At 48.9% G+C, this 23425-nt stretch overlaps 10 protein-coding genes across 10 annotated transcripts; 1 reads left to right on the top strand and 9 right to left on the bottom strand.

The window, feature by feature from the left end:
* On the bottom strand, positions 1 to 986 carry FTJAE_7372 (f-actin-capping subunit beta; the record flags this gene model as incomplete). Its single annotated transcript, XM_037354083.1, has 3 exons — positions 1 to 392; positions 465 to 892; positions 958 to 986. The coding sequence occupies 3 exons, from the start codon at positions 984 to 986 to the stop codon at positions 1 to 3; spliced, it is 849 nt and encodes a 282-aa protein (XP_037205552.1).
* A 1130-nt stretch (positions 987 to 2116) lies between these two features.
* FTJAE_7371 (uncharacterized protein) lies at positions 2117 to 3570 on the bottom strand (the record flags this gene model as incomplete). The annotated part of the gene is made up of 4 exons (XM_037354082.1): positions 2117 to 2698; positions 2751 to 2881; positions 2941 to 3228; positions 3291 to 3570. 4 exons carry the CDS (start codon positions 3568 to 3570, stop codon positions 2117 to 2119), a joined length of 1281 nt encoding a protein of 426 aa, XP_037205551.1.
* A 1015-nt stretch (positions 3571 to 4585) lies between these two features.
* FTJAE_7370 (autophagy 22) lies at positions 4586 to 6629 on the bottom strand (the record flags this gene model as incomplete). The annotated part of the gene is made up of 2 exons (XM_037354081.1): positions 4586 to 6246; positions 6329 to 6629. 2 exons carry the CDS (start codon positions 6627 to 6629, stop codon positions 4586 to 4588), a joined length of 1962 nt encoding a protein of 653 aa, XP_037205550.1.
* A 1380-nt stretch (positions 6630 to 8009) lies between these two features.
* FTJAE_7369 (uncharacterized protein) lies at positions 8010 to 8503 on the bottom strand (the record flags this gene model as incomplete). Its single annotated transcript, XM_037354079.1, has 2 exons — positions 8010 to 8280; positions 8346 to 8503. 2 exons carry the CDS (start codon positions 8501 to 8503, stop codon positions 8010 to 8012), a joined length of 429 nt encoding a protein of 142 aa, XP_037205549.1.
* A 930-nt stretch (positions 8504 to 9433) lies between these two features.
* On the bottom strand, positions 9434 to 10511 carry FTJAE_7368 (acetylxylan esterase; the record flags this gene model as incomplete). Its single annotated transcript, XM_037354078.1, has 4 exons — positions 9434 to 9450; positions 9501 to 10062; positions 10116 to 10174; positions 10238 to 10511. The coding sequence occupies 4 exons, from the start codon at positions 10509 to 10511 to the stop codon at positions 9434 to 9436; spliced, it is 912 nt and encodes a 303-aa protein (XP_037205548.1).
* Positions 10512 to 11171: 660 nt separating this feature from the next.
* On the bottom strand, positions 11172 to 14114 carry FTJAE_7367 (zinc-binding protein; the record flags this gene model as incomplete). Its single annotated transcript, XM_037354077.1, has 10 exons — positions 11172 to 11490; positions 11551 to 12076; positions 12163 to 12243; positions 12645 to 12682; positions 13016 to 13274; positions 13332 to 13599; positions 13649 to 13674; positions 13724 to 13816; positions 13867 to 13992; positions 14051 to 14114. The coding sequence occupies 10 exons, from the start codon at positions 14112 to 14114 to the stop codon at positions 11172 to 11174; spliced, it is 1800 nt and encodes a 599-aa protein (XP_037205547.1).
* A 725-nt stretch (positions 14115 to 14839) lies between these two features.
* FTJAE_7366 (DNA-directed RNA polymerase II subunit RPB7) lies at positions 14840 to 15513 on the bottom strand (the record flags this gene model as incomplete). Its single annotated transcript, XM_037354076.1, has 4 exons — positions 14840 to 14858; positions 14913 to 15082; positions 15132 to 15212; positions 15265 to 15513. The coding sequence occupies 4 exons, from the start codon at positions 15511 to 15513 to the stop codon at positions 14840 to 14842; spliced, it is 519 nt and encodes a 172-aa protein (XP_037205546.1).
* A 2082-nt stretch (positions 15514 to 17595) lies between these two features.
* On the top strand, positions 17596 to 18320 carry FTJAE_7365 (DUF962 domain protein; the record flags this gene model as incomplete). Its single annotated transcript, XM_037354075.1, has 3 exons — positions 17596 to 17628; positions 17698 to 17781; positions 17871 to 18320. The coding sequence occupies 3 exons, from the start codon at positions 17596 to 17598 to the stop codon at positions 18318 to 18320; spliced, it is 567 nt and encodes a 188-aa protein (XP_037205545.1).
* A 634-nt stretch (positions 18321 to 18954) lies between these two features.
* On the bottom strand, positions 18955 to 19365 carry FTJAE_7364 (uncharacterized protein; the record flags this gene model as incomplete). Its single annotated transcript, XM_037354074.1, has 1 exon — positions 18955 to 19365. One exon carries the CDS (start codon positions 19363 to 19365, stop codon positions 18955 to 18957), a length of 411 nt encoding a protein of 136 aa, XP_037205544.1.
* A 719-nt stretch (positions 19366 to 20084) lies between these two features.
* Positions 20085 to 21134, bottom strand: FTJAE_7363 (uncharacterized protein; the record flags this gene model as incomplete). The annotated part of the gene is made up of 2 exons (XM_037354073.1): positions 20085 to 20264; positions 20331 to 21134. The coding sequence occupies 2 exons, from the start codon at positions 21132 to 21134 to the stop codon at positions 20085 to 20087; spliced, it is 984 nt and encodes a 327-aa protein (XP_037205543.1).
* Between the last annotated feature and the right edge of the window lie 2291 nt (positions 21135 to 23425).

Raw genomic sequence — 23425 nt, 5'->3', positions numbered from 1 at the left:
TCATTTTCTCATGCTTCCGATGAGTTCACGCTGAGCCTCGCGATCCCGTGCCCCCTCACTCAAGCTTCCAATGCTCCTGAGATCGCCCACCACGTCCTTGGCTTTGCCAAAGTACACCTCCTGCAGGAGATTGCGCATCTTGAGTTCCATATCCTCAACCAATCTTCCCACGTTGGCGATGTGGCTATCATCGTTGTCAACAGGGAGATCCTGTTCAACCTGGCGTGTCATGTTGCCACTAAGGTCCATCTCGCCTAGGTTGCCACCAGCCGTGGACAAGGTCAGAATCACTGTCGATGTGAGCTTGTAGTGTGTGCTTCTTCCTCGCTCAATTGCCTCGAAAACATGAATGGAGTCCCAGACACCTTCGGAATTGCCGCCTTGGGGAGAAGCTAAAAGGGGATATCTAGTCAGCGTTGACGGTTCAAAAAACAGTATGGCACTTTGTCAGGGGAACTTCATACACTTCTTGAGAAGCACGACCCCTGCGAATCCGTCATCAAGGTTCCAGAAGTAAACACTGCTCACACCACCTTCGTAGTATAAATCGCGATAGACGTCGAAGGCGTCGTTCGCCTTGACCTCCATCTTGCGAACACGCTCGCTCGGAATCGCACCCTCACCAGCGCCTTCATTACCACCAGCGCCTACGCCGCCTGATCCAGCTTCATCCAGAGGAGGGTCGAATTGGTTTGACCACGGTGAGCGGTAGCTGTCTCCATCGCGGTTGTAGTCGCAGAGGAGGTAGTCTCGACCGGTCTGTTTGCAGCGGCGCACGGTTAGGGGCTGATCGACGGACGACAGAAGGTCTTCGGTCAGATCTGGAGCGATGGAGATGATGGCGTTGAGGTGGTCTGTCGTCTGTTTAGGGTTGAGACGGCGGAGAAGGTCCCTGTGGGTTGAACGGTCAGCGACACGGGGGAGGGCGTCATTGCGCGGGAGGGCTGAAGTGCTTACAGAGCGGAGTCAAAGGGATCGACAGCCATGATCATGGACTTTCGAGGGCTTTGGCTGCGGTAATTGAGAGACTGTGCAAGATTGAAAGATTGTGGTTGTTTAGGTACTGAAGGCGGCACTAACGTTAGCAGTTCAGGCGGTCCTCAAGTCGATGGAGGTGAAGCTCTGCGACGTTAGGTATGGAGTGGCGGGGTCATGGAGCTCCGGGTGGAGTACGTACTGCGAGCCCATGTAAGTGGTAGCTAATAAGCTCATGGAAGATTAGATCCTACGAGTTATTCCCGGCTGAGAAGCCTTACATTCCGTTACGAGTGTATTGAAGGTTAGGTTTATTGCAAAAGATCGATCAATGTAGGTAGGTTAATAACCGGCAGGAATCTGGACATATACCGAGATGCTTCTACCAGTTTCAAGCAATAATACCCCACCACATAAAACCCTCCACTACTAATACCTAGGTACTCTTCACCAGTTGATAAAGACCGCGAAGCCGCAAGTTAAAAGGAAAGAAAGTCAATTAATGGAGACAAAAACACTCTCAAGAAACAACAAACCCATGATGATGCCTAGCAAAGCAAAATGACACTATAGCCCAGCCCAGAGGCAGGTAACCACCAGCACCATAATCTCTACCTTACCCAACTCGGTACCAATATAAGCTAATCGACCTACTTCCCGAGTTCCCTCTCAGTCGGCAGGTCTCCAGGCTCTCTCCCCCTACCCATCCGGCCGGCCCAGTAGATCATACTACCTCTGCTCTTTTGCGTCGCATGTAATTGGAACATCATAAATAAATAATAGCAAAACAAACGCATCTTCCTCACCGCGCGCAAGTTCCAAGACCAACCAGCCCATCTTCCAATCTCACAGCATAGCCATATTCGCCTCCAACGCCGCGCCCGTGATGTCCACCAGTGGGCGAATCGCCAAGAAAGTCACATCGAAATTTTCACAAAAGAAACCTTAACCATTGACCATCCCCATGAGCCGTATCGAGTTTACAGGTGCGCCGGGCCTTCCATGTTGTCCGCAGGTCATCAGTAACATGTTAGGGCACCACATGGCCCCCCTAAGCAATGTCGAGTTGCACCTTGTAGACTCAAGAAGTCTGCTTACCGGAGCAGACTCGGGGTAGCTACGTGGTCATGACATTGAATGCTTAGTCAATGCTGGAACCACACAGCAGACAATGAGCCTTCTCGGTCCAGGTCTTGTCACCGCCCGTTACGTTCTCGCGCAGGTCGCGAATCTCCCATGCTGTGGGGCCGTCTTGCATCTTGAGAGTGGCTTCGAAAAGTCCCAGGTATGGCTTGGAGTCTGCAGCCTTCTTCTTGCGACCTTTCTTGGCCGATCCTTTGGCTGATGCGGTGGTGATAGACCGGGATGGCGTTGGCCCAGGTGTAGGGGTTTCTGTTTCGCGAGGTGTTTCGCGAGCAGTCTTTTTGACGTGGACGTTATCGCTCGTTTCGCCGGAGCGGACATCGATCGTGGGCTGTGTCTCTTTCTCGCCTGCGTCAGTGGGCGATAGAGGGCGCGTGGCCTCCTCGGGCTTCTCTTCCTTGACGGCCGATCCCTCGGTTCGATGGGGCTTATCTGTTCCTAGTCGCTCGTAGACTTGCATGAGAATTTCGTGCGCCATGCATTCGTGATGCATCCACTTCCCGCAACTCGGGCTCGTGCACCCAATCAGGGTCTTGTCAGGGTTCGCAGGAGTTTGACATTTGCACATGAGCTCAACAGACTAGATGGTCATCAGTACTTTCGGAAACTAAATGAGATATCGAGAGACATACCGAAAGTTGCATGTTGCGGCAGTCGTACGCTTGACGCCAATAAAGCGCGTCTTGGATCTCCTCGTCATCTGACTCAATCCATTGGTTGACGGTGACGGGTCCTGTAACACTGACGACATTGATAATGTCCACTAGAGAAGGGTTAGTCGCATCATTTCAGTGTAATGTTGGTCAGTAATCTGGAACATACTATGATTAGAGGCGATCAACTCATTGTTGCCATGGTACGGCTGGCGGCCTTGAACGGTCTTTTTGCCGTCGAGTGTTCCATACGGGAGTTCGTCCGGCCAGTACATCCAATAGACACGTGCATAGACGTGGTGCTCATCGGAAGCACGGATCTCGAGAATACGCGCGACCCAGTCATTGTTGCTCTTCTTGTAAATACCCTTGCCGTCACCTTGAGCCTTTTGTTGTTCAATCGTTACCTCGTTGGCAACATTGACAAAGCCTTCACTGTAATATTTGACACTGTTGACTGCCAAGAGTTAGCCATAAGCCCGTACAACGGACGGCGCCGAGAATTCATCGGATACTTACGGACGAAGCTGTTGTAGCGCGTCATATCTTGCCATCGTTTCCCTGGTTCGACAGTGTAGTACAAGTCCATGTTCTCGTGCGTTTTGAAACTGCCCGTTGGGGAGAAGGGGGAGATTTGAATCTGGACCCGTTTGTCGTCATCTTGGCCATCGCGCTTCCGCTTCTTGTTTTTTTGACGATCCGCCTGAGTAGCCGCAGGGCCAGTCGCGTAAGTAATCGTGAAAGGGCACTCAGCGCGATTCTCCTCCCCGACGGATCGCGATCTCTTGCGATTGCTCATTGTGGCGGTTTGATGCGGTTGGGTATGACCGCGTCGGGAGTGGAGAGAAGGAGGGGTTTGCAGATGAACGACAAGGCGCGCGAAGAAGCGACGCGGGAATGGAAGAAAAGGTTATATAGAAATGGAAGAGAGGATTGGTTTATCTGGGTTTTTCGATGTCGCGATCTGTGCTGAGCCGAGCCCAAGCTGCGTTTGAGCAACAAGCCGCGGCTTGCGATGATGTCCTGTGCGCAACGAAAGAGACTCGATTTGTCTGGGAGAGCAACGTCGCAATCTGCGGAAGAACTAAGAACTGAGCCAAAAGCCCAAAAGACTTGCGTCACGTGACCGAGCTGGCACTGGGGCCACCTAAGCTTATGGACGGAGTTCAGTCCTACCTAGGTACGGAAGAGCGATTAGCGCCCAGCGTTAGTCAACGCGTCTGGACAAGCCTTGGCTTAGTAGCGTAGGTAGCTTTAGTAGAGGCGCAGGGTGAAGGAGTCTTGGCGCGATTCAGTTTGGGTTTTCGGAGAAAATCGATGGTAGCTTTGATAAAAGGGTAATGAAAGCGATTGGGTGGGTGAGGAGCAAGTGTAGTAAAGTTTTGAAGAGTCAATGTTGTTTGTTGAATGGAGCTTGTGTGTTTCAGTGGAAAGCAACAAGAAGAGTGAGGGGATAGAGTGAGAGAGAGAGAAAATGCAGGCGCGTTTGCGTTACATTGAGCGTAAACTTGGGCCCCGGAAACCCGTGCAGGGAAGTCTGCTTCTAGAAACTCCGGTCCAATAGTTTATAAAGCTCACGCGTTGTTCCTCGCCACCTTGCCTCATATTAGATGGTATGTACAGAGATCGCGCCCAGCTCCTAAGCAGAAAGAAAAATACTGTGGTATATTGCTTGAGTTGAGGTATTGACATTGCTGAATTTAGTTCGTTGTCTACCACTTATAAATCGTAGCCAAATTATGATATCGCCAATCATCTAAGTAAACGCCGCCGCTATGCTACCTTGTCCATCCAAGAATCAACAGCCATCTGACCTAGGGTCTTGCCTGTTCATCGACAGTACCATCTTCCTGCTCTCTCTGATAGTCGGCCAGCATTCCACGACGCTCGGGCTCATGCTCATCGTCGTTTGCTTCCTCCACCAGAGATCCTGCCATTGACTCGGCGAGCTTCATGCCTTCTCTTCTACCGCGCTCGACGTTGATGAACCAGATCAATGGCGCAGGAAGGCCAACCAATGCTGCCAGAAACCAGAAAGCCGGGCGAATCGTGCCAGTTCTATCAATGATAGCACCGACAATCGTCGGACCAAAGACACTGGATCCCTTGTCCGTTATGGCGTACAGAGCGTAGAAAGCTGCCTCGGATCCGGGTGGAATAAGCTCACCATACAGAGAGCGGCAGTAACCACTCAACCCTCCGAGCACGACTCCATATACAGCCGCCAGTGGATACATCTCCCAGGGTTGTTGGAGGCCAAATACGCCCCATTCTTTGACAAAGGGAAGGTAGCCCAGCAAGCCGTAAAGGGGGATCAGCTCGAACAAAGCAATGCAGACAAGAATGGTTTGATGGGCTTGGAGGTTAAAGAGCCGTGAGATCCACGACCATCCGAAGGCGCCGAATACCCCTGCCAGAGTTGAAATGACATTTATCATACCGAGCGCCCACGGCTTCATGTGGAGTTGGGTTTTGGCGAATAGAATCGCGGTAGATGACGTGGTTGCGATCGCATCGGACAGGAGAAACCATCCAGCAAGAAACAAAACGATATCAAGAAGGCGTCTAGCCTGTTGGACGGTTTTGAATAGGCTCTTCCATGCGTACAATATGTACGCAAGTCCTGCCATGATGCCTTTGCGGCCGTCATCAGCCAGCGGAGGCCCGGGGCGGGGCCGCAACCACATGGCGGCCGGAATAGTGAAGATGGTCCACCAAAGTCCGACCATGAATAATACCACTCGTTGGCCCCATGTGGTGTTATGCATGGCTATGAGAACAGCAATACAGATGCATTGCAGGAAGAGCGCGGCAATATAGCCGGTACCAATTCCGATGGCTGAGATCCGCGTTGACAGTTGCAATTCCTTGGAAGTGATTTCCGCATGGCTTGCTGTTGGTTTCAGTCGCTCGCCGTCTTCAGGATCTAACAGAGGTGATGTTGTCGTGACTCTTGACGCCTGGAGCTCACCCACCGAGTCATCCAAAGGCCGTGACTCAAATTCAGAATTGGCAAGATCTGGAGTCTCAGCAACGTTGACCCCGATAACATCGGGATGGTATCGCACAAGCAGCGGAAGAAAAGAGTTCAGTAATACAAAGGATGCGCCAAAGGATGTGTTGGAGATGACGGTCAAGAGGGCGCCGAGAATGTAGTTGTCTTTTGTAATGAAGATGTAAGACATGACGGCGAAGCTTCCAATCCAGGCGAAGCTGAGAAGAAGCTTCTTGCGGTAGTTTCCATGGTCAGCAGCGCAGCTGATGCTGACAACGAGCAGTGCTTGAATCAAGACGCTCACTGAAAATGTGTACATGGCGAAGCTCGCAGTGTTGATTTCTACTCCAAATACCCAGACAACGCATTGTCCGTCCCCCTCTTTCTTACTGTCGCTGGACCCGCATGGTGTTTTCCGGTCAGAGACGAGCACACCGTTCTCTCTGGCAAGAGTCTCTAAAAGGATGGGGATAAAGGAAGCTGGAGCATGCGTATCAGTAATGGGCCTTGGCGATCTCCGGGTAGGTAGCCCAGAGATATTGCTTCACTGTTAATAACCTACCAATTCCACAAATTACGTACGTCTCGGCCGCAAATGCATAGGCGTACCACCCTAGAAGCTCCTTTCGACTCGTTGGACGAGCATCATGGCCAGAGTGACGCGGTACGATCGGCCGTCGCACGTCCGCTTGGCTATTGCGAGGGCTCATATCGCCGTCGCTAGAGGATCGCTCGTCGTCGGCCTCGAAAGCAGAAGTTGCGCAAGATCTAAAGGATCGTTTCGAAATGTTAGAAAGTCCGGACCACGGTCTATGGTCTTGGAGACGTGGACGCTGAGGAAGAGGTTGAAGGTTTGGCGCCATGATGAGAGGTATGTCGCACTCGTGATCTCACTGGGTGCACGTGATTGTCGTCACAAGGCCAAGACTGGTGAGCCTGAGTCTCCCCCAGGCGCATTCAACACCAGACAGTTTTCCTCACGAGATTGCAGACGGTTTTGGATTAGTAAAGAGAGGCTTCTGCTCTCGATAGGTCTTGAAGTGCGCCATGTACTCTGCCAGCAAGCGTTGAAAGACAATGGATACGTGGACGCCGACAGTCACGGTTTTGTCGATCGATTATATAGTGATGAGAAGAGAACAGGGTAACAAGAAAAGACTCACAGTTGTTAAGGGTACTGCGCATCGTCGTATTCTTAAGTCATGGCTGGCACCCAGAAGCCAAGGGCCGCGGCCATTACCGTCACATCTTGTTCATCCCATCAACTTATGCGCCCCTCCCATGCGAAAGAGGACTAACGAGACCATACTGTAATCACGACGGGGTATCACGATGCCTATTCGCCATGTTTGGGTCACTCTTTGGATAAGATCGCTGCGAGCCGGCTTAATCAAGGCTATCTGTGACGATCCATGAACTATTCAGGCCCTTATCAGGGTCTTTTAAGGGCCATTCGAGCACTAACAAGGTGCTTGCAGACTTCTAGTTTCTCTTAGATCAGAGATGGGTTTGTTGGACGCCAAATTGGTTTAGCTTGGGGCTTGGAACTCCAGAGTCCACAGGTCAGAGAGCCAATCCTGGAATATCATGTTTCTCTTTTCAGCTTGTTTTGCTCTTTAGCGGAGACACGGGCACTCCGCTGCCCGAGGGATCTCTGAGCTTGCTAAGTTGCTACCTACCTAGCTTGTCGACTCGTTTCATTTCCAAAATGCCCATTAAAAGAAGCTAGAAATGAGGGGAAGTGGAGCATGGGGTTAATGGAAGACTATCGAGGATGATCCTTGATAAGTGGAATAACGTCATGGCAGCCCAACTTGGAGGAGGGTTTCGCACATGCATGCGCTATGCGGTACATTCTTGCATGTTCTTTTCTACTTACTTCTCAATGAGTTGACTCAATCTCCAGCAAAAACGCTGCCAGCAGCTGTCAGATCTTTATTTGAGCAAGGAATGCAGGTCAGACACAGAAATATCAGAAAGCTGGGGTGCGTTACATTTGACCATGTCATGAACCACCCATCCACACTAGGTTGTCAGGTATCATCCCACATGGATGTTTGCGCATTGCGCGATAAAGCAAGCGACACAATGGAATTCAAATTATTCAGAAGAACAGTATGGCATCAGGGGTATTTCCACAATAACCAATATCAACAATAACGCAACCTGAGAACGATAATCCCCGCCTCCTCAAGATCAAGTCGCAATTCGAGACTTATCACAGACAACCCAACAGCCTAAGCCTACTTCTTGTGGCCGAAGATCTTGGACTTGAGCTTGTCAGCAAGACCAACAGGAGTCTTGAACGCAGGCTTCTCGTGCTCCTCAGACTCCTTCTCAGAACCTGCGGTCTGCGCGTTGCCAGCACCTCCACGACCGGTATGGTAGTCTCGGCCATCTTGGCTTGGTCGGACAGCAGTCTCGGGGATGATGTCCACATCCTTGCGCTCGGTGGCGGGTGTGCCTATGTCAGCGATGTTGCCAGCACCTGATGAAGTTGTATTAGCGACTTGTCTGAGATCTGTGGCAGTTGATGGTGTGTTGTGTAAATGCAACATCAGGACATTGCGGAAAGGTACAATGCTAGTAATGACTTGCCTCCACGACCAGAACTGTACGCGCCATCACCGTGGCTTCCAACAACGCCAGTTCGAACAACCTCGCCGTCGACATACTCGGTATCATCAGGCTTGAAGTTGCCTGCGCCGCCGCGACCGTGGGAGACTTCAGCGGACATGGTTACTGATAAGAAAACAGGAGTCTATGATGCGTGCAGGGAGTTTGAGTCGGCAGTAGAGTAGAGTAGAGTTTATAACGTCGAGCCTGACATAAAAGACAGCCGTTCAGGCGTCAGCGTGGCTCCAGGGCATGGCGACAACTTATAGCACCCATCCCGTCATCGGCCGGACGGGCAGCACAGCCATCAGGTTAAGCTTGTTTGTGTGCCTGAGACGTCTTTGATAAGAGATACATGGCATCATGAGAAAACCACGGCAGGGCTGTTATCTATCGGCTGCCGCCCGATATCACTATCACTCAAATGGACTTTGTCTTATCAGTCCGCACCACCAACCCCCCCTAGAGGTTCGCCAGGGACGCCTGGAAGACCGCTAAAAACAATTAAACTGTGGTGTAAGGTCGCTAAATGCGGGTTGATACAGTGCATTTGAGATCTAGGCGCCAAGCACGTGCGATGAGCGACAGTAGGGTGTGCTGATGGTTAAATCGAGAGCAACCAGTTAGAAGCCGCCTTGCGTTGCCTGTTTACGTATCGGAATTTGCTGATTTAATGTGGGGGAGAACGGGTTCGTTCAACTTATCGATCATCCAATGCCTCTCATTTCCACGACCACGGGTCAAGTATCCCGTCTTATCAGGGACCCTGCATTTGTATTCGCCAGGTTGGGTGGGATCTTTCTTTTCAGCCAGCCAGCCCAATTGTGGATGAAACCGGCCTTTACAATTGAGTATGATTCAGCAGGAATGTGCTCGAAGAACGTGCTCTTCTGATGGTCTCTGATGTAATTGTGATGTTGGTTATCCAGTCTATTCATTCACATCCTGGATGTTTTGACTTGTTGCAAGTCAAGCTCTCAGCTTCGTCAACCTCGATATTCCATGTCTTGACAGCCTAACGCAAACCGTTTGCAGTAATATAGCAACTCTATCAAACGTAATCTATGTCTAAAATATCTAGTTTATACGGAACCCAAATTTCTATACCCAACACATACGGTACAAGCCCCAGTACAAACCAATACCCAAAATAGACATCCTGTCTGGCAGGACTAGTCTTCCAACCCCATTCTCTTCTCGCTTTGGGTCATCACCAACAGGCTCCTTGAACCATCCCTTTGGCACCTGTGTTATAAAGTCATACCAATAGTCCCCCATGATGCTATAGCCTTCATTTGTAGGATGCAAGCAGTCTCTCAACTCGCCCAGATCAAATGTGCTGAAATCCACGGCAATAACATGGTCGCCATCCTTTCGTCGCTGTCGTACAAGTCCAGGGATCAGGGCTCTGTAAATGGGCATCTTGGGTTTCTCAGTGTCACAGGATGCCAAAGGTATCGCGACGAGGACTACTGCATCCGGGCAGTACCTAACAATCTTGTCAATGAGGTCGCCGAGACGAGCTGCAGCATCTTTGGGGTCATTTCCTTCTTTGGAGATCGAAGGTCGTAAATCCATGTCATTCGTTCCAGCGTGTAGGAGGACAAGATTAGGTCTCTGTTCCAACGACTCTGTGATGTGGTCGCTTATATACTGAATTGTCTTGCCAGACCAGGCCGCCTAATAAATACGTATAAGCGTAGTATCGTCGTTCAATGGCTAGGTAGTCTCACATAATAATTGTCCTCCATAGAACCCTTGCGTCTTGTGCCCGCAAAGACAACCTTTTCTCCTCGGGTCAATGTTAGTATACCCGTCTATCAAGATCACACTAGATAATCAAGAAGCAACTTACGTGATAGATGTTTCGCGAGAGAAAGCCTGTAACCATTCCCATAGCCGCCATCTGCATCACTTCCCCAACCCTCTGTTATAGAGTCTCCGACACAGAGTATACGAAGAGGAACTTCCAATTCCCAGGCATCGTCAGAATCAGCTTTGGTGTAATTCAAAACATCGTAAGCCGTGAACCCCGAAACATTCCGAGCTATTTGTGCAGCATCCTCTCGCAGTTGTAGTGTTGAGGCATGAGCTGCACTGACAATACAGGCCAGTAATGAATACTTCATGATTGCTTATCACGACATATGAGCGCTTAATAAGAAGAAATGATAGGGATGGAACCCAAAAAGGGCCTTGATACGAGGAATCAGAACATATTTTAAAGCTACAATGGGAAGACGTGAGGTAATGTGGTTGTTGGTTCTGGCAAATCTAAAGTAAACTAGTCAGCATTATCCTCCATATTGGTTCCACCGCCTATCATTCCAGACCCATGATGAAACACCACAATGCAGGGTTTCTGGAGGATTTCTCGGTATTAAAACGTAACTAAAAGTAAGGGAGCAGTCACTTCAAGCAACGGCTGGGTCACTTGCTCAGTTGTGTCATTTGCAAACTCGAGTGGCCAGCCCTTCACAAAGTCAACGCCAAAAAGGACAAAGATTCGAGCGAAGCAGGTATTCATGTGGAAAAGGAAATGATCATCTCAGATCAACTCAAAAGAACACTTGTGTGAGAAGTTTTTGTTATGGATGTTAATCTCAATTCATGCCGATGCTCCATGGTCTGTCTCTACCTCGCTATCGTTAGTCCATTCTTAATTCTCAACACCTTTGCGAGACACGACGTCTCGTCTCGTCTCGTCTAAATTCTCATCAACGCCATATCGATCACATAAACTCCATATTATGCTCATTCTCATGTCTTCTCATAACTCACGTCTCTCATCAAGCCCTTCCAGCACGGCCGACCTGAAGAATCTCGCCTGTCAGGGCCTCGTCTCCTCGCAACACTGGCCACGAGGTGCCGTCAGATTTGGCGAGGACGAATTCTAGCTTCGTGCCGAGCACTCTATACGATGACTTCTCCGGGTCGATCGACGCATAGAGAGGGACTTCGGCGGTATAGCGCTTGGGAGGCGAGTCGGTTGTTGTAAGGTCCAGGTTAAGTTGCTTTGGCTGCAACTCGATCTTGGCTGTGCTCTTGTCGATCTTCTTCAAGAAGAAGGATGCAATAACATTGACTGGGGTCTGGTAAAAGTCATGCCTATAACTGTTAGCACGACCAATCATAGCATTTGACCGCGGTTTTGTTTCGTGATCTCACCTGACGTTGGAGACGACCTCCTCACTGTTGGCGCCATCCTTCTTACCACTGCCGACAAACAAGTGTCTGTTCTTTGTCTTGCACCCCTCGATCTTCATGAATTGATCAAACTCCAACACTCGCCTCTTGCAACAGGAGTATCCCTTACTCCCCTCGTGGAAGATTGGTACTCCTGGGTGGTGAACACACTCCTCGTCATCTCTTGAGCTACCCTTCTTGTATGTTGCGCCGCATGCCCTTCTCTTACAGCCAACACCGTCCGCAATCTCAAGGCTGGGGTCATCATCTTCCGACTCGGGAGCAGGTGGAGGTGGCGTAGGAGCGTGCTGGGCAGTTGGAATCGGTGCGCGAGACGGAGTGGCGGCGTTCAGAGCATCAATCTTCTGGGCGAGGGCAGCATCATCCTGCTGGGGTTTCTCCTCAAGCTGAGGCGGCTTGTCGGTGGTTGAGTGTGTGCCAGTCGTACAAGGAGGAATATCCATAAACTCGTCAAAGGTCAAGACGCGAGGCTTGCAGCATTTCCATCCTTTTCAAGGTTAGTTAGTATGCTATGCAATGCAATGCACAATGGCAGGTTAATAAAACAGCATCTGCTCTGCCAGATCACCCTACCTTTCTGCCCCTCGTGGAAAATGGGCGGACCAGGGTGGTACTCGCACTTCTCATCTGGATCGGTAAACTGTTTCCCGCAACCTTGATGAACACATTTTTGAGACATCTCGCAAGTAGTAGTATAAGGTCTGCACTCCACAAGAAGAATTGACAGTTTTGTGATTGTCCAAGAAGGAAGAGAAAGGAGTATTTGACTCGGACTTCGGTGGGGTGGGAGCTTCTAGAATTCAAGCTCTGCCGTGGAGGCGATGACGATGGAAACAGAGCTATATTCTCACCGCTTTCCTATTTCGATGCGGGGTCACATATGATTTGCTCATGCAGTTGGACGGGGTTGCATGCGTCTCATCTAACTCAATCTCAGGCCATTTTCAAGACGGAATTGCCTTTATATACCGGGCCATTGAGAATCCTCCACGAGGCTCTTCCAATCTCTTCACCATGTTTGCTACTCGTCGTCTTCTCTTTTCAACAAGAATTACCTTCTTCACTCGGGAAACTTGTGGTCTCTGCACCCAAGCTAAGCATGTATTGTCAGATGTTTGGGATAAGAGACCCTTTGACTATACAGAGGTTAATGTTGATCTCCCGAAGCTTGAGTCAAAGCAATGGAGAGACATATATGACTTTGATGTCCCAGTGGTCAGCAGAAATACTCACCTAAAGACACTTCAGTTCTTGTTAACATCCACATGACGCAGATTCACATCAGTAAAGCCTCCGCGCCTGAAGAAGAGCCAAGCAAAGTGGGCAAAGCAATCAAATTGATGCACAGATTCACTGCCGAGCAAGTCGAAGCTCAAATGGACAAAGCAGAGAAAAGCTAACCTCTCATTGCGGCACGCATCAATACCCCTTTCCTCTGGCTGGTGCCAAGCTTCCGTCAGCGAAGCTGAGCTGTTCTTTGGCTACCAGTCCCAGGGACGTATAATCGGTTACTACATTCATCATGTCAAACCCCTGATCAGCGTATATCTTTGCCTGCTCGCCCCCTGTGCAATATACGCCTGTCTTTTTGCCTGCTTTCTGACCCGCAGCAAGGATCTTAGCAATGGCGTCTTTCAGTTCCGTGGCCATGACTCCTTCGATAATGGGATGGCCGAGGGCGTTTCCTGTTGCCAATTAATACTTTTCCTTTGGGTCAACTTAGTAATTTCTGGGAGACGTACCAAGATCGAACGGTCCAATGAATAACACATCGATGCCATCAACGGCAGCAATCTCGTCGATAGACTCTAGTGCCTCCTTGGTCTCAATCTGAACAATGGTCAAGAGAGAATCATTTGCCTGCTGAAGATACTCCGAGAAACTAGGCTCAGGATGGAATCGCTCTGGGGCAATTGGTGAACCGAAACCTCGACGGCCTAGAGGCGGAAACTTGGCAGATTGCACGAGTTGTCTCGCTTCTTCAGGCGTTCTCAGCAAGGGCACAACAATCTTTTTCTAGTGAGCAACCTGGCATAGCTTCAGAGAGATAGTAACTTACACCATGAGCTCCACTGTCGAGTGCACCTGAGAAATGTCAACGAGTTCCCAAGCATAGATGTCTCTGTAGCCTTACGCTTTACCATCCATCCTTGCATGTCAGGCAATCTCACAATGGGCGAAACCCCTAAAGCCGCAATTGCAGGAACAGCATCGTGCATGGCACCATCTGGGTATGTTAGGCCTATATTCAACTATCCCATTATAGGTCCAACTTACCGTCCAAGTTCCCATGCTCGCAGTCTACCAAGACCCAATCAACTCCTGACCTTGCCAATACTCGCGACACGTTTGCGCCGGGAAGCATCTGCCAAGCGCCAAATGCCTTCTTTCCCCCCAGAAGAGCTGTCCGTAATCTATTAGATGCCTGCATAGCAGACAATCCAGACATGTTTCTGGTTACCACCCTTGGTTGTAACGTGTTGGGCGTCAAGGCCGGTCGTAACCGGAGGGTTGCTGAAGTCCATACTCTACTCATGTTGTCTCGTTTTTCCCTCGTATAATGGTCATAGATAGTGCAGAAAGCCAATGTTCTCGGGGAAGTACCCTCCGAGAACCCAATTTATACGACAAATATCAGACATTTCCCCGGAGACCCCCCATTCTCCGTCTCCAGCTCCTCAGCGGGGAGCTTCTCGATTGCGGGGTCTCGTGGGGGAGATCAAGCTGCTTCAGGAAGCCGACGCCTATCTCTACAACTTGCAATTGGCTGCCAGAGAGACTTATTATTGTAGGGCGGGTGGCTTCACTCATAGGGCGCATATAACTTGGAGCGTTATCGGGTATCTTTGCTTTTATTGTCTTATTTGCAAACTACAAACTTGCGTGTAATTGTCTATTGTTCGCTGTCTAAATCTGACAGAAACAAGAATTCATTTTCCTTATAGCAAACTGTATCCATTATGTTCAATTTTCCGGTCAATGTAATCTTGACCACCTTCTATACCAATAGATTGTACGTGCCCCGGAACAGTGACTGTTCGGCGCGTCGACCCGACTCTCCTGCTGCGGGCTCTATTGTCGTCAATTCAGCGGGTTTGTCTCCTCCCTAAGGTGATGATTGATAGATTTTCGTTTGAGTTGCTTTCGCTGCTGCATCCAGTATAGAAGGGCTGGCTGCTGTTGTAGAATCGCCTATTTGTTTAGAGGCTTTGGTTTCTTGGTTCCCACTCCGTCCAGTACCACGCCCAACTTAAGAAGCTTGGAGGCATCTGAGATCACCGTTAGCAAAGAAAGGCAAATATATTGACCAGCCGTCAGCATACCCCAAGTAATCCTCCTTGATGCTACCGATAGCCCACATTTCTCCAACCTCTGTTCGAGTTCCTATGATTTTGACGCGAACGTGGGTTTGGGGCTCAATAGAGGTATCCTCGTTGTTTGTGAACTGAGGTGGCGTCGCATTGGGGTCATATTTCACATCACTAGGAATCAGCTATAGTAAGGGTTAGAGAATACTACATCACAGCTATGTGATGACATACATGGGCTGAAACAAACAGCTGCAGAGGTCCTGCATGGGCGAAGAAACCTTGCGGGTTTATAGAGTGCACAACTGCATCGACCTGACTGAAGTCAGACTCCTAGGTCATTAATCCTCGGCAGTGAAGGCCTTACCGTCTCGCCTTTGAATGGCCGCCATACTACGGCACGATATCCGACAGTAAATTCAGCCATACCAAGACCGGGGAGGATTCGTCCTTCGGATATTTCGAAAGCGTCCATGATGGAAATGATGAAGTAGCTGCCAGCGCATGTGCCTTCAACATCCTTCAAGAGCTTCGCGGTCACGAGGTCATGCATGTTGCGACCCATGAAAGAAGGGTGCAAGGTGACCTTGCGCTCCAAATTATAAAGAAAAAACATGGTGAAAAGCGATTTCGGGGAGAAGCGAAGATATCGATGGTGAGCGAATGGGCGGTTTCGGTTGGCTGTCAAGTTGCGATATCGCAATACGTTCGATGGCCGACTAGAGCAGGAAAACGGGTGTGTATTCGATCAAGCGAGAGATTAAGCTAATAACTACCGCTTCGTAGAGTTCTGCGATCGATCGAGGGAGGGCAACGGGCGAAAGCGCGTACGAAAAGGAACGAGACGTAGTGACAGCTTGGCGTGGGCTTAGAAATGAAACGCGCCGAGGAGTTGCGGATCGCTCGCTGAAGAGAGACGAGAGGAAACAGTATATTAAGAGAGAGGCCCTGACGTGTCAAGTCAAAATATGACTGCTGACCTTCTTGACGCGAGCGCAGAGGGAGGTTGTTTGTTCCTTGGGTGAAAGACTGCCAAATGAGGTGGAAGTTTGGACAATGAAATCGACGAGGCTGAGCTGGCCCATGCGCTGCTAGAATACCTGTCCAATCAAAGTTCGTGGGCTTTTCAGCCACAGGTGTGGCGTCTAAGCCATAGCTGCTGCCTTGTCACACCTGAACCTCAACGACATGAGATTCTAGAGGATATCATTTTCGGATACGTACTCAATGCGGAATTTTAGTATGAGGAGGCATTTTGAAATTTATTCATTCGTTTGTAGGTAACAGTATGAAGGTGCTGCTTCGAACCAAAGATGACTGGTCCCCCTATCATACGCTCACAAAACACCTAGTGTCAACTTGGCTGGCTGAGAGTTTCCATTGATGAAAGCTTCAATACAGACCGGCGGAGGAGGTAAGGTGCTTGAAAGTAAGAATATCTGCCAAAGAGTAATTCTCCAGCAGACCATGGCCCATCAGGCGGAATGATTATCACTCAGAGGCATACAGGAGGTCTTGAGTGGAGGTTTCGGCCTCGGCTTCTAGTCTAAGTCTCCCAACCGGAGTCTTCCAGACAGAACAAAACCCGGATGGGATGTGGTACGATTCGAGGGAAGCGAATGGAAGCCTCTCCGAACCTTGTCCTCCGTCCTCCTCTTGAGATATTAATCGGCACCAAAATTCTAAAACCTGGGGAATAAACAAGGGCGATGAGTTTTCTGACCAATACAATGAGACTTCGTATATTCCTTGCCGACATTGACTGGCTTCTGTTTGATGTAAGGCGCAATCACCCAAGTCAAGGAGACAAGCACGAGACGTGCTGGAACTTGGAAGGCATAGTGGACATGGGGCAAGGGGTGAAAGAAAGGAGCTCCAAAATGGAAGTTACTGTACGTACCTACATACGGACTTGGGACCCACCCCGAGCAGCTGCGGCGGTGCATTCAAGCGGGTCTTTATCAGGTTAGGTAGGGGAGTTGAGAATCAGAAGTGGTAAGGGAGTTAGCAGCCAGTGGACACAGGCTCGCAAAAATGGAAAGCACATGAAAACGAACAACTCATCACTGTAGAAAGCCACTCACTCACTCACTCTCTTTTTACCGTACTGTGCCTGCCGTGCCATAACTACCACACCCGCGTTGTCTTCGGCCTTTGCCAATTTTTTGTTTCTTGGCTCGCCTTGTTTTCTTCCACTCATTCTTTATTAGGTACTGCGGGATCCTGCCTTTTCAAGCCTTTGCAGCCCGTCTGATTTGACGGACGCACCTCCTGCATCAAACGAACCTCCACGGGAAGGGGGTCATCCCGTCTCGGACTGTGATACCTCGAGGTAACAAACAATCAATCAATCACCTTGACTACTACCAAGATACCTACCTACTAGGTACACCTACCCAAGTTGTAATCATCTTGATCATTCATCCATCACAACAAAGCATCCTTTCCTCCCGCAAACTTCCATTCGGTCGCCCTCAATCTCTTCTTTTTTGGACTCAGATCCACAACTGTAGCCTCAGAAATCGTCAAACTGCATAGATCAGCAGCTCACGGACCACGTCAAGCCGAGTTCATCGCTCGTCAAATTATCAAATTCAAAGCAACTTGATACCTACCTAGGCTTCTTGTCTCCTCACTCTTTCACCCTCAGTCTGCCACAACTCTCATATCGTCTCTGTTGAGGGGGCCCTTACTCATCATGTCTCTGGATCTTGAACAGCACCTCACCTTTGTAAGTCACATTTCGACACGCTACCTAGAGTATTTATCATGTGTCGAAAATCATACTAATATACGGTAGTATGGTGCTTACCACCATAACTCGGTTAATGTCGCCATCCACATGGTTTGCGTCCCCCTCATCCTCTTATCGGGGTTCTGTATGGTTCGTCTCATTATGTCCTCGCCGGCTTATGCACGTTGCGTTGCTCTGCATCTGCCTTCTCACTAGAACTCCATCTGACATTTCTTCAGGCCACATACACCGGCACTCTCATTCCTACACCATCTTGGATCACTCCCCCCTATCTGGATCTCAACCTTGGTGTCATTGGTGCCAGCCTTTATTCCTTGCTCTATCTGCTCCTAGAGCCCTTTGCGGGCTTCCTTCTGGCTCTTTTCTGCATGGGGGGTGCAGCACTTTGCAACTACCTCCATCAGCAAAACCCTGACACAACTTTTCAGGGTGCTCTGGCTATCCATGTTGTCTGCTGGATCTTCCAGTTTATTGGTCATGGTAAATATGAAGGGCGTGCCCCTGCCTTGCTCGACAACCTCATCCAGGCTATCTTCCTTGCCCCTATGTTTGTGTGGCTTGAGATACTCTTCAAGTTCGGATACCGACCAGAGCTCCGATCTCGTGTCAACAAGAAAGTCCAGGTCGAGATCGATAAGTTCAAGTCAAAGAATGGCAAGGCCCAATAGAGCAATTATCTCAACCTAATCTACTTCCCTGATCTTGGGCATATAAGATGGCCCTTCAGACGGCCAATGCTCCGGGTACTGTGTTGTAGAACCAACCTCAACATCGAGACAAACCACGTTCTGAAGTGTCCCAACTTGCATTTCAGATACCAACAATCGATGGTCAATAGCGAGCACCCAATCTATCGTCATTGGGCCTCATTGCACGGAATACGACAGTATTCTTTTCGCCGCCGCGGAGATGAAGGCGGCATTGGTGATCTCACCCCTTTTGTTTACTCGCGCACTTGATGCTCTTGAGAGCAGATTCGTTTGCTTACACGACCGTTAGGTTGTCCTGAGACTCATATGAAATCGGCACGTAAAATACAAGGAGAAGGTCGGAGGGTGAATCGGTCCAGGTAACCGCCTCAGCATCATATGGAGTGTACGGAGTTGTTTCATTTGCAATTAAATAACAGTTAACATCAAGCATGTAGTAAATTCGTCAATATATTCGTATCATTTATCAATAGGCATTATTGATAGTATATTCATCCAGGGAAAAATGCTATATTGCTATCTGATGTCGTCCTCAAGGTCAATGCAGTGTGTACTGGTCTGCTGATGAAGGCAGGTTTGCTCTATGCTGAATTCAGAGCTCATCCTCGTCATCAACATGACAAAACTGTATCTCTATCGACTTGGGTCGTTCAACAGGATGGTGAACATGGACCTGGTATTCTCGCACATGACCTAGACGTATGCGGGCATGTTCTTCCTCCCGTTGGATAAGAGTCGTAATAGCGTCACCGCCTTGATCAGCATCTTTGCCTTGTGGAGGCTCCGAGGAGAGAGGAACCGCACGTCGAAGCTTTCGAGGGACACCAGCCTCGCATAGGCCCTGGGATTCTAGGCCGAGGCCAGCCCTGCGCAGGCAATTAGTCGCGCGACTATGCTGCAGGGTTGGTCCACCGTGAGCTTCACGGTGTTTTGGTGGGCACGGGCATCGTTGGTTTGGACGTGCCCAGTCGGTCTCTAACCCGGAGTTGCCTGACTGACCCATCTTGAATGCTCGTTCAAGATGTTATCTCGGATCTGTTGATTACTTCCAGGGGTTTAGGTTCATACCGTTCTCTTGCTGTGAATCACCAGGCCAAGCAAGTATCACAGGGATGGTCTGGACGTTGTTGGCCTTCTATCTTGCGTTTGCAAGGCCTAACTGGGCACAGCCAGTCTAGAATGGGTCGAAGAAACTGCTTCTGTCTATCCTTGATCTTTTGGCAAGGGACTGGCATAAACCTCATGTGATGACACTTGAAGGTGAAGATCTGCTGGCACATGTTAATAATGCTGTTCCTAAGTTAATGTATGGATCCTGCAGGAGTGAAGTACTACTTTTGTCGGTTATCTTGTGACGATGGAGGCATTGGCTTATATTATACTTGTCCCTGGATAATCTTGTCGGCAAGTGTCAGACGAACATCTCCTTTGTTCGGGCGTAATTACAAAAGCTACAGGGTGAAACTGCGTGAGGTATTGTGTGTGTGTGTGTGTGTGTGTGTGTGTGTTCTTTGTTAGAGTCATCACTGTGCATTTGAAAGGGATCAGTCTCTTCAATGATATGACAGTACGCGGGTGACATATCCCCTGTGTTCTTTTGAGAATATGAAACTGAACTACCTTAGGGACGAAATCAACGCGAATAACCTTCTATGTCAATAGAATAGGGACGGGTATGTTCGCTGTGCTAACTCCCAACCCATAGTTAGATGACTAGAACAACTAGAGTCGAGCAATTTGTTCGTCCTTTTCGGGCTTTGACGCATTGAACTTCATCTTGTTCTCGTGCTTCAATCTACTGTGCTCCTGCTGTAGTTTTGCGTCCATTTCCTTCTGAAGCTCGTGTTGAATAATGTCCAACTTCTGCTCCTTGTCTTGCTGGGCCTTCTCGTGGCGATTAGTCTATAGGGTTCGCATATCAGCATCGTGCACGTATAAGTTGCCGTATAATTGCATGCATTTGCTGACCTCATTGGCAAGATGCTGGGGAGTTGCAACAGCATATTGCTTTCCCTCGCTGGAGTACAAGTATCTGAACTTCCCATCCTCGGAGACCTTTGGTCTGTTGTGTTCAGGCCATAGATATGGCTTCTCCTCCTCCTCCTTCTCGTCGTCTCGCTTCTGAATCATTCTGAATACTTTCTTAATTCCCTTTTTTGCATCTTCTTCGTCGTCGCTGTCGCTGTCGTTCTCACTCTGGCTGTTGTCTTCCTCGTGGTCCTTGTCCTCGTCTTTATCTTCTTTGGTGTGTGACTTAAGGGAGTCATGCCACACGTGTGGCATCATCTTGGGGTTTTCGATAATTTGAGTATGACCGGTATGGTTTTCTTTCACGGACTCTTCCAGGTTTTTGTTGAGGCTTTCGAGAAGCACCTCGGCCAAAGTCTTCTTCTCATGCTCAGAATATTCCATCTTGTCAAGCGAGACGTCTATGTTCTCGTCAGGTTTCGGGAGCTTATACTCCTGTTCGGTCTTGTTGCCAGGCTGGCAAATATGGTAAAACTTTGACTCGTATTCTCCTGTATCTGGTCTCTTTTGCATGATGCGCCTAGTCACAAAGGAGCTGTTTCTGATCGCTGGAGCTACAAACAGACTAGGTCCAAGAGCAAACCTGGGATCGTTTCTAAAACGATCAAGAGGCTCGGGGCGAGAAAAGTCGGTGCCTTTGAGCCTTTTGCTCAGTCCTTCAGTTCTGTTACGTTTCGCCAATGGTGAAGCGAACGCAGCTCCGATCAGGAACGAGATCAGCACTATGAGGATATTGAACTCCATTCTGGTCAGCGCGTGAGTGTTGTATGGGCTGGGTATGGTTCGTTGCAGGAGAAGAAACAAACGGTTTTCTAAAGCAAAACAGCGCAGTTTACTTATATATGACTTCAAGACTTGGAATAAAGTTGACCTTATCATCTCATATCACATCAACAAAGCTTGTGTGGTTCCGAACCATAGGCGCGAAAACCAAATTATAGAATCAAAAAGTTTGTCTGATCCATCTTGTCCACTTATTGCGTATGCTGTTCTTGGTTTAATGTTCTTGGTTTAATGTTCTTGGTGAGCGCCTAAGTTTGCCAGTGTCTTCATTATTGGGTGCATTGGAACTGTGTCGGCGTTACTTGGGAAGCATTTGGAACATTCCTTGAAGTTGAGTTATGTCGAGATTGGCTGGTAGTGGTAATATCCAAGCAGACTCTTATGTATTGCTGTCCCCAATGCGCTCAATGTGACTACTTCCAGTATATATTCTCTCGCTCAGTAGATAATTAGGATTTCTCTATTTAGTACGAGTGACAGATCATGTAGAGAGAACTTCGATGCATCGTAACTCAGTATCTCAGCTAGGTCATATTGTTGGACGGAAGAAAATGCCAGAAACCAATTCGTGTCTCAAATCAGAGAACAACACTTGGATGATATCTGCAGCCTAGCGACATAGCCCATGTGGTCCTCCTTTGCTCGCTTTCTTGTCATTCTGGTGATAAGTTTCTACTCGATTAACTGAGTTTAGATTTGAGCTTTTGTAATGAATACTATGGGTACTCTGTCACCCGCAAGTAAAGTTAAGTTTATTGTTATGAAATTGTGGCACTCTCAGTTATTGCCAGGTAGATTCCGTCGCATCCCTTATTTTCAAATATTGAATCATCTTCCATTGTCGATTCACTCTCGTAGGTGCTGAGTCTTGCTGAGGTCAGTTTGCAGCGTGCGTTAAAATTGGCCAATAGCATGTTAGTGAGTGAGTGATATAGGGTAAGCCCATGATACCTAGTTGCATAATGATAGAAATTGATGAGATGACATTTTTTTGTCGTGTTGGGTCGAGCACGACGTTGTCTACGGTGGATTCGGGATCCCGGCATTTTTCTGCCAGTCTCGATGCCCTTTTTGACGATCGAGTTGTGCAGTGTCTATCGGAGTATCGCATTCTGAGCGGATCCTGTGGGTTCGGTGCGTGTTCCCGTACCTAGCTCTTGTAAAGCCTAAATGCACCTCTCATGTCCCCATGCTCAATATCGACACACATTATGTACTAATCAGCAGGAGCTTGATATAGCCCAATATAGTGCCATTGTTGTAAATTTTGAGTGTAGAGGGACCTACACTTGGTAATTGACAACCGTATATCGGACTCACTACTCGGCAGTCGATGAAATTCGGAACCTCGCATGACTCAGATAAACTCCGCCAGCGGCCCTATCACCGCCAAAGCGCAGAGTAGCGGCGGCACAAGCGGTACATATCTCCGTCGATTCCGCCGATACCACCAAAGTGGACGGCGATGTCGGGGCATTTCATCATTAGCCTGGGAGAATACTACACCGCATTGGCTGTTTTCCTTTTTTTCAATGGGTCAGAAAGAACTTGACACCTCTTCCAGACGTCTGTGAGCACCAGTAGAATCATTTTCCTTGCTGCTTACGACCGTTGCTCTGCTGTGTCCTTGTTTGTTTCTTTGTATGTATGTACTTGAAGGGTCGCCGTAACCGGACCCATAAGCCTAGCTTGGCTTAGTCTGGGGAGCTCAGCAAAGGATGATAAGATGTGAGTGAGGTGCTGTTCGGTATCTGGCTGCAGGTACAGTCAATGTGGGATATACTCAACAAGATACACAAAAATTGATAAGAAAAGTCTTGATTGTCAGGGCCATAACGGGACAACAGCAGGCATCAAAGTCGGGTGTCACAGAACTCATGCCTTGGATTCTCCACGAAAGACCCTTGAACAAGACACACTAGTGAGGGACGATCTCTATCGAATCTTGGTAAATTTTCTCATTTACGGCCGAAATGTTGGGGCAGTTCCCTTTAGTCTTGGAGTTTGTAGATAGCAATCGGAGGTATCTATCCACTATTGGAGTGGTATGGAGCTACTTTTGTTAGCTGTTCCTGGGCCTGCGCTGAGCTGCGTCACAGCCCAGTCCGTCCTGTCCGTCCAGCACGTTTCTGTAGAGTCACACACCAAAACCAGAGAATAATTTTCGGAGCTTCTTCTTATCTTATCAGCCGTACCGCCATTTTTCTTCACGACGGGCCGCCCTACTTATTTCCACCCTCCCCCCCCCCCCC

This window comes from Fusarium tjaetaba, assembly GCF_013396195.1.
Source record: "Fusarium tjaetaba strain NRRL 66243 chromosome Unknown NRRL66243_c0000149, whole genome shotgun sequence".
Lineage (NCBI taxonomy): Eukaryota > Fungi > Ascomycota > Sordariomycetes > Hypocreales > Nectriaceae > Fusarium > Fusarium tjaetaba.
The sequence above is the reverse complement of the archived record's forward strand: the minus strand, read 5'-3'. Positions and strand labels throughout refer to the sequence as shown.